Below are 15,778 nucleotides of genomic sequence, written 5' to 3' on the forward strand. Positions count from 1 at the left end.
GTGCCAGCTGGGGCAGTTCTGCCAGCTGTGTGCCTGCCCCCAAGCGGGGCCCTCGCTTCTCCCAGCCCCTGGGCAGCCAAGAGACGCTGGTGGGTCATCACAGACAGGGGCTGGATTTTCAGCGCTCCGTCCCCAGCCCCTGTCACAGGGCTCGGGCCCGTGCCCCAGCAGCTCCCCTTTGGGCAGCGTTCAGGAGCTTTCGGGGCAGGGGGCCCACAGCCCCAGCAGCACGAGGGATACAGAGCCAAGGGAGGTACCTGCAGGGTGCTTGTGGAGCCACTCACGTCCCTGGTAGCGCTACTGCCAATAGGGTGAGCACCCAGAGAGGGACCCTGCTGTTCCAGGGGCGCAGGGGCCTCCAGGGGCTCTTCTGGAACTGAAGAGACAGGTTGTGAGGAGGGGAGCCCAGGTGCAGGGCACCAAAGGCCCCCTTGCTCACATCTCCGGCTGCCAGGCTCTCAGCCCCTTACCTCGGATCACCGGGAGTGCGAATGGGGGCAGGTGGCCATCGCGGTCCCGCTGCAAGACCTGCTCCATGAAGGCTGTATGATCCGAGTCCGCCAAGGGGACCTCCCGGTCGCTGAGGTAGTGCTGCAGGCAGCCATGGAAGAAGTCTAGCAGCACTTCATTGGGTGCAAACGAAGAGTCCTTGGCCGTCGCATCATCCTCTGCTCCAGAAAAGAACCACCAGCATCAGAGACCCCCTCCAGCCAGCTACTGTCCCAGCACCCCTCCCGACAGGCAGGTCATAGCAAGGAGCCAGCTGCACGTGACTGGTGAGGTTTTCCCTTTACGTTTACACAAGGCTGAGAGGGAGCCCTCTACTATCAGCCACACAAACCTCTCTGCACCCACCCACACCAGGTACTGGAACCATGCTGAAGACGAGGTAGGAAGCCACAAGACAGCACAGAGACCCAGGCCTGGCACTAGCAAACAGACCCGCTGCCAAGCTGACCCCAGCACAGGAGCAGCAGCAACCCCCCAACGTCTCCGCCAGTGACCCTGGGGCTGCAGGAGCCACCCCGCATGCCCCAGCTGGGAGACGTGAGGTGGCACTGCTGCAGGGAGGTGAGGAGGCAGCTCCCCCACACTGCTGTAATAACTGGGGCCCGGGGGGCCTCCCCGAGCTGTGAGGTCAATGGTGCAAAAACAGATGAAAGTTTATAAAACATTCCAATCACCTACATCAATGTTAATAGAAATGTTACAGAAGGGAGACAGACCACATCCTAGGCAGCCTGCTGATACCATCCCCAGACTGTCGGGATCATTGCTGGAGGACTGTGGGACAGAAATCGATGGAACAGAACTGGTGTGTCGTAAATTAGACCTAACTCGTGAACAAAATGTCGACCGGCTGGGGTACTGCACCCGTCACCTCGCTTTGGGGTCCTGAGGGCACTGGCTGAAAGACCCCCACATCCCACTCTGGGATGCCAGGAGCCACTGCGATACTGATGGGCCTTCACTGGCCTGATTCCAAGAGCTGCCCTGGCCAGACTGGGCCAGAGAGGGGGACCCAGATCACCTCACATCTCCCTGGCTCCAGCTAGATCCCAGCCACCACCTGGGACGTGAGGCATTAGTTTCTGCTGTTGCCCCTTCTCCCTCCTTTTCGTCCCCCACCTTATTTCCTCTTTCCTGTGCCTGGCCCTTGGCCCTTTGCCCTTCGACTAAAGAGAGTCCGGCTTAGCCGGCCAAGACTGGACGTTTTGCAACACTGTGGGAGCCTGAAAGACAACAAAAAGCAATTCCCTGAACGGCCTGAGGGTGGCACCAGTTTGCCAGTGCTTGGGGTGCTGATTAGCCTCTGTGCTGTGCTTGTGTTTCTCCAGCAGTGAGACTGCAAGCGAGCCAACATGAAAGACAGCAGCTGCATTTTCCCTTTGCTCTTCCTTTCTCTCCCCTTTGTAGGTGTGCGTCTGGCTTCGTTTTCAAGGAAGCAAACTAACTAAGCAGCAGCAAATCCAGCCCTCCTCCTCTTCCCCAAAAGCAGGGTTACCGCAGTCAATACTGTGGAAAGGAGTGTCAAACAAGGAAGGCTTCCCTGCTAACAACTCTGCAGCAAAAGGAGTGTGGTTACAATGAATGCCTGACTCAGTAGTCACATTCCCTAGGCTTTCACTCTTCTCCCTGTCTCCAACAAATGTCAGTGCTCACCTCCCGTCAGCATGAGGAAGAACATTTCGATCTGCTGGCATTTGGGTAGCAGCTTCAGGAGGCTGAACTGGAATGGGATCTCATGCACATGGGAGCCAGCCCCCATGTCCGGGCCTGCAAGGAGAACAAGGGAGATGAGGCACTTGCTCCCTGCCCGTCTGAGCAGGGGAGGGGCACAGGAGCTACGACAGCATCAGGTGGCTGGAAGCAGCACAAGCTGGGAGACATGCACACAACACTGAAGGCGCCTTTGTGGCTCACTTTTCAGAGTAGCAGCCGTGTTAGTCTGTATTCGCAAAAAGAAAAGGAGGACTTGTGGCACCTTAGAGACTAACCAATTTATTTGAGCACGAGCTTTAGTCTCTAAGGTGCCACAAGTACTCCTTTTCTTTTTGTGGCTCACTGTGTAGTGGCACCTAAAGCCAAGGAGGGGGAGGAATCACACAGGATTTATTATTAATTATTTCTATTATCGTAGCATCTAGGAGTGCTAGTCATTGAGTAGGACACTAGGCATTGGACAAACCCACAACAAAGAGACAGCCCCTTTCCCACAGAGCTGCTGATCTAAAGGCAAGAGATAGCCACAGAGACATGGCATTGGTCAGCAAGACGGGCAGCGGTCTCATCACACAATTGGCTGTAGACGGCAGAGCAGAGCAGATTTTGCAGGAGGCTAATGGTTCCTTTAGGGGCCGTTTACAGGGATCTCCACCCAAGCGTGAGGGGCAGCAGGGGACAAACCACAAAAGGGCTGCAGGGTGGCACCTAGGGGAGAGCATGACGCACTTTTTCAATTATCTCTTGAAAGAAAATCAGTGAGACCCTGTCGAGCAGCGATGCTCAGACCTCAGCGACTCAGGAGCCAAAGTAGCAGCCAGCATTACCCAAAAGAGCCACAGCCATGTGAAGTCATTGTTTCATTTACTATAGTGCTGTAGTATCATATTTAAACAGTATGACTGGGAAATACTTTACATTTTGTATATATTCTCCTCCTTGTGCGTCCGGGGACAGAATAGGCCCACTGCTCCTCCTGCATGGCGTAAGAGGGGACTAAAAGGGGGCTGCCTGAGAGGGATGGGCTCCGCCAGGTTAGAAATTTGCCCAAGACACATCATATGATGAGCAAGTCAACCATGTCCATACCAGATTGATCGCAGCCCGTCTTAATAATGACCACGCCATCCGTCTCCCACCAGGGCAGATGCGACAAGTATACTACTGGTGTAACCCCAACAAAGAGGATCCATGGAAGGGATATCACCACCACAGCCACATGGAGTGTAAGGACATTGAAACAAATAGGGAGGTTTAAAGAACTCACGTACGAAATGGAACAATACACCTGGCACCTCCTAGGAATCTGAGGTCGGATGGAAGAACTTTGGAGAGGCACTAACGGAAGAAGGCCATGTACTCTATTATAGTGGAGAGGACAAACATGTCAACAGCGTAGGATTTTCTGTGCATAAAGATATCAAGAATGCTGCCCAATGTCCAGCAGGCTTATTTCCATCCATCTAAAGGCAGTACCGTTTAATATCACAATGGTACAAGTCTACGGCCCTACAACAGACTATGATGATGAGCAAATTGTAAAAATCTTCAATCAGCTCCAAGACATCATCGATAAGGTACACAAGAAAGATATCCTGATTGTACAAGGAGATTGGAATGCTAATGTGGGTACTGACACACAGGCAGATTGGCGAGATTATTGTGGCCCTTTCTGTAATGCAGTAACCAATAAGAGAGGATTAAGACTTGGAGTTTGCCAGTTTGGTTCTTTCAAACACATTAGGAGCACATAAAGCATCCAAACGATCAACATGGCATGCACCTAATGGTCTACATCACAGCCAGATCAACTACATCATGGTTCAAAACTGATTTCGTTCTGGGATTAACAGAGCTAAAACAAGGAGCTTTCCTGGTGCTGATATTGGAAGCAATCATAACCTTGTGATGCTAAATTTTTGGCGGTGGCTAAGGAAAATTGTCAGGCCAAAGTTCACCAGAACTAAAAGCGGCAGAGTGTGCTGTGGCACCTTATAGACTAACAGACGTATTGGAGTTCCACTCCACATGGCTAAATGCAGTGCTTTGCATGGTGTCAAGTATCAGACGGGTAGCCGTGTTAGTCTGGATCTGTAAAAGCAGATCCAGAACTAAGTTTGACTTAGAATGACTCAGAGACCGAAACACTGCAGAGTCATTCCAAGCAATAATCGGCGGAAAATTTGTCCCACTGCTTGCTGTAGAGGATGACGTAGAAACAACGACCAACCATTTCAATGCTGTAATGAATGAGGCAGCAATGGACATCCTTGGGAAACATCGTAAGATGACAAAACCACGGGTCACAAATGAAATACTACAAACGTGTGACATCAGAAGAGAACTTGAGAGACAAGAACAGCACTGAAGGAGCTGATAAATACAAAGCAATTGGCAGAAAGATCAAGAAAGGAATGAAGGTGGCCAAGGAGATATGGATTGAAAAACAATGCCCTAAAATTGAAGAGGGTATCAATAATAAAAATAGCAAACGAGCCTTTCAGAACCACCAGACAAATGAAGATCCTAGTGTCTTAGACAGCCCAGATTCAACAGAGGAGGATGACTTTCCAATACTACATGAAGAAGTGGAGACAGCTGTGAAATCACTCAAGAACGGAAAGGCTACCGGTATTGACAACATCCCAGCTGAACTGATGAAATTCGGAGGAGAAATAGCAAGAGATGTACTCACCAAGATCTTCAACAAGATCTGGCAGACCGGTGAGTGGCCCTCCATGTGGACACAGTCACTAAGTGGTGATTAGTGATTCATATGACACAACGCATTGGGTGATGATGTTGCGGACCTCTTCACCAGTCACTAATCACCACTCTGCCAAAAAAAGGCAACCTGCAATTGTGTCAAAATTACTGGACCATAAGCTTAATTAGCCATCCTAACAAAGTGATGTTGAAAGTCATATTGAACAGATTGAAGCCGCAAGCAGAGAATATCATCGCTGAAGAACAGGCTGGCTTTCGTGCTGGAAGAAGTACCACAGAACAGATTTTCAACCTTCTTGTTCTATGTGAGAAGCTCTTACAACACCAGCAGGACATCTGCCACGTCTTTGTTGACTTCAAGAAGGCGTTTGACAGAGTATGGCATGAAGCTCTCTGGGCAACCATGAAGAAGTACAATGTTGGTCGTAAGCTTATTCTTACCATTAAACAACTGTATGCCGAGGCCAACAGTGCAGTTCTCGTCAATGGCACAATAGGAGAGTGGTTTCGCACCACCGTTGGAGTCCGGCAAGGCTGCCTTCTTTCGCCCACAATGTTCAACATCTACTTGGAGCACATGATGATTGATGCCCTAGAAGATCACATACGCAGAGTCAGCATTGGGGGGCGAATAACCTCAAATCTTAGGTTCGCTGATGACATTGATGGCCTGGTAGGCATCAAAGATGAACTTGCCAACTTTGTGAAACGTTTGGATAAAAGCCTCCACAAAATATGGCATGGAAATCAGTGCAGAGAAAACCAAGCCGATGACAAATAAACATGATGGGATCAGCTCATGTATCACTGTCTGTGGACAAGAGCTGGAGACAGTGAAACAGTTCAAGTATTTGGGGGCAATCATCACTGATGAAGGATCCAAGGCAGAAATTGGGGCAAGAACTGCGCAAACAGCAGCAACAGTGGCAAAGCTAAAGCCAATCTGGAGGAATAAAAACATCTCCCTGGAATCCAAACTGAAACTGCTGCACGCATTGGTTATCTCCATTTTTCTGTGTGTGCAAGACATGGATCCTTCCAGCAGAACTTGAACAGAAAATACAGGTAGTAGAGATGAGATACTTCCGTAAAATCCCGGGCATCTCCTACTTCGACCACATTACTAATGAAGAGGTCCGCAACATCATCACCCAATGCGTTGTGTCATATGAAGACCTCCTGACGACTGTGAAGAAGCGCAAGCTGAAGTGGTACGGCCATGTAACAAGATCATCTGGCCTATCGAAGATCATCCTTCAAGGGACGGTACGGGGAAGAGAAGAAGAGGTAGCGAGAAGAAGAGATGGATTGACAACATAAGAGAGTGGACAGGAAGGGACTTCGCAGAGACTCAAGCACTGACACACGATCGTCAGGGATGGAGACAATTGGTTGATTGCTCATCAGTGATGGTGCCCCAATGACCAATGCAGTTATGGGAGTGATGATGATGATGATGATATTATTCTCACAGCAAAGTGACTGACCTAGTATGTTATTTTACCAATTACAATTGGTTAACAACATAGGAAAAGCAGCTTGATTTATTTATTAACCAATCACACATGTTCTAATATCGTGTGTTGCGAAGAGTAGACACATTAAAGCGCACTTGTGGCTCAAGCGCCACAGCCCGAGCATCGCTGCGTTGAGACGGGGAAACCCTTCTGCTGCCACCACTCTTCGGGAGCCAGCCAAAGGTGGCAAAAAGCGAGCTGGGACTCAGGACTGAATTAAGCTGGAGAAGGAGAGCTGTTTAGTTAGGAAGAGTATAACCTGGAGGGACAGGACAGAATAGGCTGAATACCAGGAAATCTTAACCGGGCAGGGAGCACATTAAGCTGTGAATCCATCCTACAGGGAAGTAGGGGCTGCATTCATGGGCACCCAGTACAAGAGGAACCCCTGGCCCGGCCTTGCGGGGGAGAGGAGCCTGAACGGGGCTTCCCCAGCTCTCATTCCCACCTTCACTGACTGGTGGGTAGATCCCGCTGCCCAATGGTGCCAGGCTTACCTTGCCACACAACACAGGGCCAGTGGCTCCAGAGTGGGCAGGGCTTTCAGAACAGCTGAGCTCCCACAGGCTTGCTTGAGAACAGTGGAGACACTGGAACTGAGCTTGCCTGAAAGCCTGGCCCTCTGCTGTACAAAGGAGAGCCGGCTGTGGGGACCTTGCTGACAGAGAGCCTCCAGGACTGTTCTAGTTCCCTTACCACCGCCCAGCCACTGGTGGACCATCGCTAGCTGCAATGCCAACACGAAACTGCACAAACGGAATGCGTCCCCTTGCTGTGCTGCCCTCCAAGACCACCTCTACTCCCTTTTGCTTCCGGAGGGATAGTCACCCAGGTTAAATGAGTCGAGGTTCCTGGGCTGCTAGTGCACCAGATCAGGAGGTGTCAAGGGAACATGACTCGCAGACAGGTAGCTGCAATCTCTAGCTAAGGGATTTAGTGCTCAAAGAGGTTCAGAAGGGTCCTGAGAGCAGACCTCCTGGAGCATCAAGGGAGCTCCCCATGGTTTGGTCTGTAACCCTTCCTACATTCAGCTGTCCATCTAGGTGTTCAGCCCACCCTCAGGACCATAGAAGCTGAGCACCTGCTCCTAAGAGGGATTCTCTTTGCAAAGAAGTTGAGACACCCACGATGCCCAGTCAAGGAAAAGGGAATGGAGACAGACAGCAGCTCTTCCCCACCCAGAACTGCTCCACAAGCCAGAGAAAAGGATTTCTTCCCCCTCCCCAAGACCTCAGGATTTCATAAGCCCAGCCCGCCTCTTCGCCAGCTGAGCCACAGGCTGGGTGACCTGTGGGAGCAGCGCAGGAGGCTGTCAGACAGTAAGAGCGAGCTGTCAGAGCTCCAGAACGAGCTGCTGAGAACTTCGTCTTGCTGGCAGCAGCCTCTGCCCTGGTTCTGTCCATCATGCCAGAGCAGAAATAGATTCTTGACTCACCTTCAGCAGCCTTGGTGTCCAAAGCCAGGGACACCCACTCCTTGTTCTGGCATAGCTGGCTGATGTACTCGAAAGTTAGCATGGTGCTAACGCAGGCCAGATCCCTGGGGTACAGCTGCAACAGGGACACAGGCTCAGTCTCGAACAAGCCTCAAGCGGAAGACGACCCAGGGCAGAGGAAGTCTGAAGACAGGAGACTTCACCCCAACCCTCCTGATCTCCCTTGTATCCACTCTAATCCCCTCCTTAACCTGTCTCTCTCCTCTGGCTCTTTCACTTACAATACTGTCATGTTTTAGTCTCTCTCATCTTGGAAGTCCACCTTTGACTCCACTTGCCACTCCAACTATTACCCCATCTTCCTTCCATCACTGAAGGCACTATCTATAGATCACTGCCTGAGCTCCTCTCCTCCAATTCCACCCTAGACCCTCCAGTACAGCTTCTGCCCCTTGCACGCCAGGAAACCGCTTTTGATGAGGACTCTGTGACCTCTCCCTAACCAAAGCTTAGAACGAGTGCTCCGTCTTCACCCTCCTTGACTTATCAGCCACGCTCCCCTTGAACCGTTGGCCTCCCTTGGCTTCAGTGACTGTCCTCTCCTAACTCTCTAATCTCACCATCAGCGTGTCCTTACAAGTCCTGCACCTTCCGGGGGGGGTGGGGGGGGTTGCCTACAGACAGCCCCCCAACCTGAAGCAAATACTCAATAGCAACCACACAACAAAACAAAAAGAAAAGGAGTACTTGTGGCCCATTGCCAACTCTGTCCACATATCTATTCAGGGGACACCATCATAGGGCCTAATCACATCAGCCACGCTATCAGAGGCTTCTTCTCCTGCACATCCACCAATGTGATATATGCCGTCATGTGCCAGCAATGCCCCTCTGCCGTGTACATTGGTCAAACTGGACAGTCTCTACTTAAAAGAATAAATGGACACAAATCAGATGTCAAGAATTATAACATTCAAAAACCAGTCGGAGAACACTTCAATCTCTCTGGTCACTCGATTACAGACCTAAAAGCGGCAATTCTTCAACAACAAAACTTCAAAAACAGACTCCAACGAGAGACTGCTGAATTGGAATTAATTTGCAAACTGGACACCATTACATTAGGCTTGAATAAAGACTGGGAGTGGATGGGTCATTACACAAAGTAAAACTATTTCCCCATGTTTCCCCCACTGTTCCTCAGACATTCTTGTCAACTGCTGGAAATGGCCCACCTTGATCATCACGACAGAATGTTTTTTTTTTCCCTCTCCTGCTGGTAATTTTTTCCCTCACCTCACCTGATCACTCTCGTTACAGCGTGTATGGTAACACCCACTGTTTCATGTTCTCTGTGTATATAAAATCTCCCCACTGTATTTTCCACTGCATGCATCCGATGAAGTGAGCTGTAGCTCACGAAAGCTTATGCTCAAAAAAATTTGTTAGTCTCTAAGGTGCCACAAGTATTCCTTTTCTTATTAAGGATCCCATAACACCTTGCATTAGCTGAAGTAGATAGGAAAACTGTCAGGATCAAGACATATGGGTGTTTTACCACAGCAACAGATAGGGAGTTACTCTCACAGGCTAGTACTGGAAGGGGACCAAATATCGGATTGTTCTTCCGTGGTACAAGCCTAGGAAGGAACCTTCAGGACCAGGACCTGGATTGCTAGGTTCCAGAATAACGATAAGGAAAGGAATTACAAACAGGGACAAACTGATGGGTGCATTACAGTGACATAAGCAAACGTGTAACTTGGAAAGTCACCCTATGAACACTACCAGCTGAAGTGCAGTTTTGGGAGCACACCTTCTGCATAAAGTGAACGTAAATGGCTCCTGAAGACTGGTATTGCATAGAACCTTTCCCCTTGTATATTATTACTGGCTCACAGCTAAAGCTACGTTTTTGTCACGGATATTTTTAGTACAAGTCATGGACAGGTCATGGGCAATAATGAAAAATTTATGGAACCCCGTGACCTGTCCCTGACTTTTAGTAAAACGACCCATGACAAAATGGGTAGCCTGAGCAGCTCGGGGGAAGGCGGGTGGAGGGGAGGAGGAGGGCTGGGATCTCCAGGGTCCCACTCTGGTGACAGCTCCAAGTTGCGGTTGCCCAGAGCTCTGGGGTCCCCCCTGCCAGCCTGCGCTGGCTGATGCCACAGAGGTCTTTGGAAATCACAGATTCCGTGACCTCCGTGACTAAGCCTTACTCATAGCTATAAACCTGAATGACATTGGCTATTTGGTCTCTGAGTATCTTTCATAGTGAACCAAAGTGTGGTCAAGCAATTGTCCACACAATTTATCAACACGTCCAAACTAAAATCTTGGCCTGCCTCTCTGACATCTCATGGATGACTAGCCATCGGCTTCAGCTCAACCTGTCTAAAAAGCAGAGCTCTTAATCGCTCTCCTGCATCTCCTTTCTCAGTCACTGGGTACACTACCACCATCCTGCCCGTCACTCGGGCGTCGTCAGCTTTGACTAAGACTCTCTTTAGGTCCTCACATCCGGCTATCTGTCTCTCCAATTCTTTCTCCACAGCATCTGTAAAATACGGCCTTTCCTAGACACTCATGCAGCTAAAACACTCATCCAGGTGCTACTCACTTCACATCTCAATCACGGCAACATTCTCCTCCTGGCCATAACCAATGCAGCCTTCCCCGCTCGTACCCATTCAGAGTGCTGCCATAGAGATCATTTTCTTACCCTGTTTTGACCAAACTCCTTTCTTTGCAACCCTTCACCGGCTGCCCTTGCTCTACTGCATCAAATGTAAGCTACTTGCTTTCACTTTCTCTCTCTCGTTCATGATTGTGGTGTCCACTCCTGCCTCTCACCATCCCGTGAGGCCAGCCTCCCTCACCCACTTGGCACATGTTCAAACAAATACCTTTGTGCCTTTCTCCCACGCTGCCCCTCACACTTGGGAGGAGCATCCCATAAACATCTGCAAAGCTGCCTCACTACCCTCCTTCAAATCTCCCTTGATGATTTATCCTCACGCCTAGGAGCCCTAGTCATGGGCTGTGCTAAGCAGTGTACAGACAGAACAAAGACAGCCCCTGTGCCAGAAAGCTTCTAGTCGGAGCATAAGAGAGAGATGGGTACAGGCAGACTGGGGAGCACACAGAGAAAGTGAAACCCTATTGGTCACCATGATGGGCAGTGAGTTCAGCACACCAGCAGTCAGTTGTCATAGTTCTGTGGGTATCCCAGCAAAGGAGAGTTTTGACAAGGACCACCAGGTAGCTTTGACCCAGGTTTCCTTGGCCATGATGCCCAGAAAAGACCTGACAACAGCAAGGCCGCGGGTGTGATGAGACCGGAGCCCGTCCTGCTGAGCAATACTGTCCCATTGTTTCCCTGCACTTCGCTGTCAGTCTGACTCATCTAAGGTCCCACACTTAGAAGATTTTGGTCTGTATTTGCATGGGGCCTGGCCCAATGGGGGCCTGGCACGTGACTGGGCTCACCATCCCCACCCGCCCTTGGAGACTCACGGCTTTGGGGATCTTCTGGTAGGGCAGCCCTTGGAGATACCTCCAGTTCTCAGCAGTGCTGCGGATGTGGCCACTCTGTGGTTCCACCCAGCACTCAGTGACCAGGTTCAGCTCGGTATCCACTTCAATGGCCTCCACCTCTGTGTCATTATCGTCATCTGTAGAGAAGCTGGAGAACAGCATACGTGGCGTGAGCGTCCTGCACAACCAGGTGTTTGCTCAGGCCTCTCCACCGTACTGCACCAAGGGCTCCCTGGGCTCCAGACACCCCCCGGGCAGCACCTCCCGCCTCCAGAGAGTGGGCATCAATGGCTAGCCCACCCCCGCAGCAGGCCATGCCCAGCGAGGCAAACAGCACTGCAGCTCCAAGCAGTCACAGCCCAACAGCTGCCAAGGATGCGCTAGGTATGGCCCTCCCCATCCCCACACACTGCTGGACAGGCCCGAGGCCAGGAGCCAGAGGGGCTGGCTCTCGGTGCTACCTGGGAGGCTGACCCCCGACCTCACCTGTCCTTGGTGGAGGTGGAGTGCGGCGGGAAGAGGACATACTGGACGATGCAAGTGTGCTTCTCTCTGCCGCTGCTGTCACCACCGGAGGAGTCACTCTGCGGCCAAGATGCTGCATGAGCCTGACTGGCACCAATAGCACCAATGTGTGCCTATCCCCCTGCCTCCACTAAATCCCTCTGCCCCGTCACTGTGCCCCCAAAACACAGCCCACTGCTGGACCGGCACCAACAGCACCAATGCGTGCCTACCCCCTGCCTCCACCAAACCCTTGTGCCCCGTCACCGTGCCCCCAAAACACAGCCCACTGCTGGACCGGCACCAACAGCACCAACGCATGCCTACCCCCTGCCTCCACCAAACCTCTCTGCCCCATCACTGTGCCCCGAAACACAGCCCACTGCTGGACCGGCACCAACAGCACCAATGCGTGCCTACCCCCTGCCTCCCCCAAACCTCTCTGCCCCATCACTGTGCCCCGAAACACAACCCACTGCCATATCAGTCTCCTGTCACCACTCCCCAAATCCTTCTGACCCACTTCCCCATGCCCCCTGCAACAGCCCACCCACAAGTCCCTCTGCTCCCAACTCCATACCCCCAAATCCCCTGCGACACAGCCTACCACACCCCTCTGCCCCCATCCCCACACCTCCCCCAACACAGCACACCTCCAAATTCCCCCACCTCCCCCAACACACCTCATCCCCCATGGCAGGGAAGTGGAGAGGGAGCCTGCACCTTTACAGCAGAGAGCCCCCCAGGGCTCCATGGGACCTTTCAGCCCCAGGGCTGGGGAGACGACAGAAGCCGCTGAGCCCCAGAGAAGTGAATGGGTCTCCCCACACTCGTTCCCATGGTGTCTCAGAGAGTGTCCCCCCTTGGAGGGGCTGGGTGGGGCAGGGACAGGACTCACCCGTATGGGCAGCTCCAGCACCATATTGATAATTCCGTCTCCACTGGATGCAAAATGGAAGCCCTCTGACAAACGGATCCTGGGCAGCACCAGAGAAAAGCCCTGGGAGATGAGCAACTCCTCCACTCTGCTCTCCCCCCGACCACCACCACAGGAGCCCCTCAGCCACAGGAACTCCCCAGGGCCCCCCCGCAGGGACTGGGTCTGAGCCAGTCCCGACACACCGGGAGTAGCTTGGCATGTTACACAGACACGGCCCAGACAGAAGCAGAGGCCAGGCCATGGTGCCATGCTCCAGGAGACGCCTCCTGCGCCCTCACGCCAGGGAACTCACTCTCCCTTAGCTGGTGGCAGCAGGACTCGGTGAACCCTCCAGGCCCAGTGGTTCTGGCAGCTGCTCACAGAATCAGAGCCGTGCTGAGATGGGTTATGGGAGCCCAGACCAGCCTCAGACCATCCGGCCCTGCCCTGGGGTCTGCACCTTCGGAAAGGGCAGCTCCCCGCCAGCCAGCTGCCTGCCCCGCTCAGTCATGACACTTACTCGGTGAGCGTGGACAGGAGCTGGGCTACAGCTGTGATGGGCACGGCTGGGACGAGCCCCGACTGGATGCACCAGATCCAGCGCTGGTGGTAGAAGTAGCGGGAGAGCGAAGCCAGAGTGGAGGAGGCAGTACGGTTGGCCACCATGGTGAGGGGGCCGGACACAGGGGGGTGCTCCAGGGTGAGGATGAAGGGAGCCCGGTAGTCGGAAGGCAGCTTCTCATACCTAGAAGGGTGGAAGGGAGAACGACCAGCCAAGAGGGAAGGGTCCCCAGACAAGGCCTGCACTTCTGGCTGACTGGCCTGATCCTGGATCTAACTCCCCGGGGGCAGTAGCAGGAAGGCTAGGACCTGCTCCACTTCGGTGATCCTCTCTTCCCCTGTGCTCTGGCCAGGTTCGAATTCTCCAGCGCAGCACTGATTCCGAGCCCTGCGACTCGCAGCCACGCCGAGGCCATGGCCACAGCTCTGTCAGGGAGCGTGCCCGCTGAACCTACCCCAACGGCACAGGCTCCCCAGCCGCACCAGCCTCCCACGGGCCCCTCCTCGGGCGCAGGGCTAATCCTCAGCGCTTCCCCTCCCACTCGACTACTAAGCGAGAGGAGCCCTGGAAGCCTGTTGCCCCTCTGCCCCACCAGCCCACCGCCACTACCTGATCAGGAGCTTCTCCAGCGGCTTGTGCAGCACGACAAGGCAGGGCCTGTCCGAGAGGGCGGGTGGGGCCCCGGCCACGGGCGGGGACTTCGAGGGAGAGCTGCTGCCAAAAGTTTTCCTCTTCACTTTGGGAGTCGCCTCTTTGCTCTGGACCCTGTGGGGGAAGCGCAGCTGCAGGATCCGGTCCTGTAACTCCTCCACTATCTGCAGGACAGAGGCAAAAGGAACCCTGAGCAGCTCTATTTAGGGATCACAGGGGGTCTACAGTGCAGACTACACCCAGGTTCCGACTGCCATTCGAGCCCAAGCCCCCTTTCCATCCACAAACAGATCAGGCGGACCCAGGTCGGCAGGCACTCGGAGCCTGGGGCCTAGGACCTGCGAGGGGAGAGAGTTAGACCTGGAGTCAGCCACAGCGCGGGCTGAAGCCCACGTGTTCTGCAGCACGGCTGCAAGTCAAGTCACAATCAGAAGGGCTGCGCAGCACGGTGTGGATGTGTTCGCCCACCTGAGGGAGCCAGGCCCAGCCAGGGCAAACCCAGAGGTACAATGAAGCATGGACGCTCAAGCAGGGCTTGGAAACCCAGGGCTTGGGTCCTGCAGACTTCGGCTTAGCTACGTCCTTGCTGCCTGTTGCAGAGACAAGCAACTCGAGGTGAGCAGCTAGTGCAGGGCTTGCCAGAGGGCGAACGTGACCCTGGGATGCACAGACAGGAGCAGCGAACAGGGAGGTGACATTACTTCTGCATGTGAAATTGGTGGGGCTTATACTGGAATACAGAATCCTGTTCTGGGTCCACATTTTAAAATGGACATTGAAGATTGGAGAGGGGGCAGAAAAGAGCCACAAATTGCTCTTAGGGCTGGAGAAATGCTTTATAGTGACAGGCTTAAAGAGCTCAAGCTGTTCAACTATCAAAGAGAAGACTGCAAGGTGACTGGATTGCAGTGACAAGTACTTCCCAGGACAGAAAACACCCAGTACCAAACGGCTCTTTAACTTGGGACAGGAACCACCAACGGCTGGTGGCTGAAGCCAGACAAATAAGGCAGAATTGTTTTTTGATCCATGAGGGTGACTAACCCCTGGAACAGTCTGCTGAGGGAGGAGATGGACTCTCCAGCTGGAGGCCTTTCTGCAAGAGATGCTTTAGCCAAACAAGTTACTGGGCTCAGCACAGGGGTGGCTGGATGAAGTGTAATGGTCTGCGTCACACAAGATGAGCACAATGGTCCTTTCTGGCCTTAAACTCTGTGAATCAACCGCCCCTTCCCCACTCCTGATCAACAAACAGCTCTGCTCTGTGGAGAGAGGCACCAGGGGAACTACTCCCTACTCTTGCCCCATTCTGGGTCTGCAGGAACCCCATTACACAGGCACTGCCAGATGGGTCCAGACCAAAGATCTGCCTAGCTCAATGTCCTGGCTCCAACAGCTGCAGACAAGGTACAAAAACCCTGCTGCAGCATGTGGATAATCTGCCCCCATACTAGTCTCCTCCTAATTTCTAATAGTTACAGGTTGGGTTAAGCCCCAAAGTGCAAGGTTTTCATCCCTTCCGATATTCTTTTTTAGGGTATTCTGTACCCATGTAAAGGCCCTACCCCACTTTGAATCTTGTTAAGTTCTCACCTCAGCAACTTGCTGTGACTTCCACAGTCAAATTTCCTTTTATGTTTTCAATTTGCCACTTTTCATCCTCATTGAATGTGCCTTATCCTGGTGTTAGGAGACTAAAC

At 52.7% G+C, this 15,778-nt stretch overlaps 1 protein-coding gene across 17 annotated transcripts in view; it reads right to left on the reverse strand.

Moving 5' to 3' along the window:
• SZT2 (SZT2 subunit of KICSTOR complex) overlaps positions 1–15,778 on the reverse strand; it is a 70,343-nt gene that overhangs the window by 38,192 nt on the left and 16,373 nt on the right. For all 17 annotated transcript variants that reach the window (XR_005226575.2, XR_005226576.2, XM_043552562.1 and 14 more), the window contains 9 exons: positions 14,037–14,242; positions 13,386–13,610; positions 12,845–12,923; positions 11,929–12,026; positions 11,422–11,590; positions 7,903–8,017; positions 2,164–2,277; positions 471–668; positions 258–376 (listed from right to left, as the gene is read on the reverse strand). Coding sequence is in view for 15 of the 17 variants with exons in the window: in XM_043552562.1 (XP_043408497.1) it covers positions 258–376; positions 471–668; positions 2,164–2,277; positions 7,903–8,017; positions 11,422–11,590; positions 11,929–12,026; positions 12,845–12,923; positions 13,386–13,610; positions 14,037–14,242 (1,323 nt within the window). In the remaining 2 variants the exon portion in view is untranslated. The remainder of the gene's footprint in view (positions 1–257; positions 377–470; positions 669–2,163; positions 2,278–7,902; positions 8,018–11,421; positions 11,591–11,928; positions 12,027–12,844; positions 12,924–13,385; positions 13,611–14,036; positions 14,243–15,778) is intronic.

This window comes from Chelonia mydas, chromosome 8 (genome assembly GCF_015237465.2).
Source record: "Chelonia mydas isolate rCheMyd1 chromosome 8, rCheMyd1.pri.v2, whole genome shotgun sequence".
In the NCBI taxonomy this organism is placed as follows: domain Eukaryota; kingdom Metazoa; phylum Chordata; order Testudines; family Cheloniidae; genus Chelonia; species Chelonia mydas.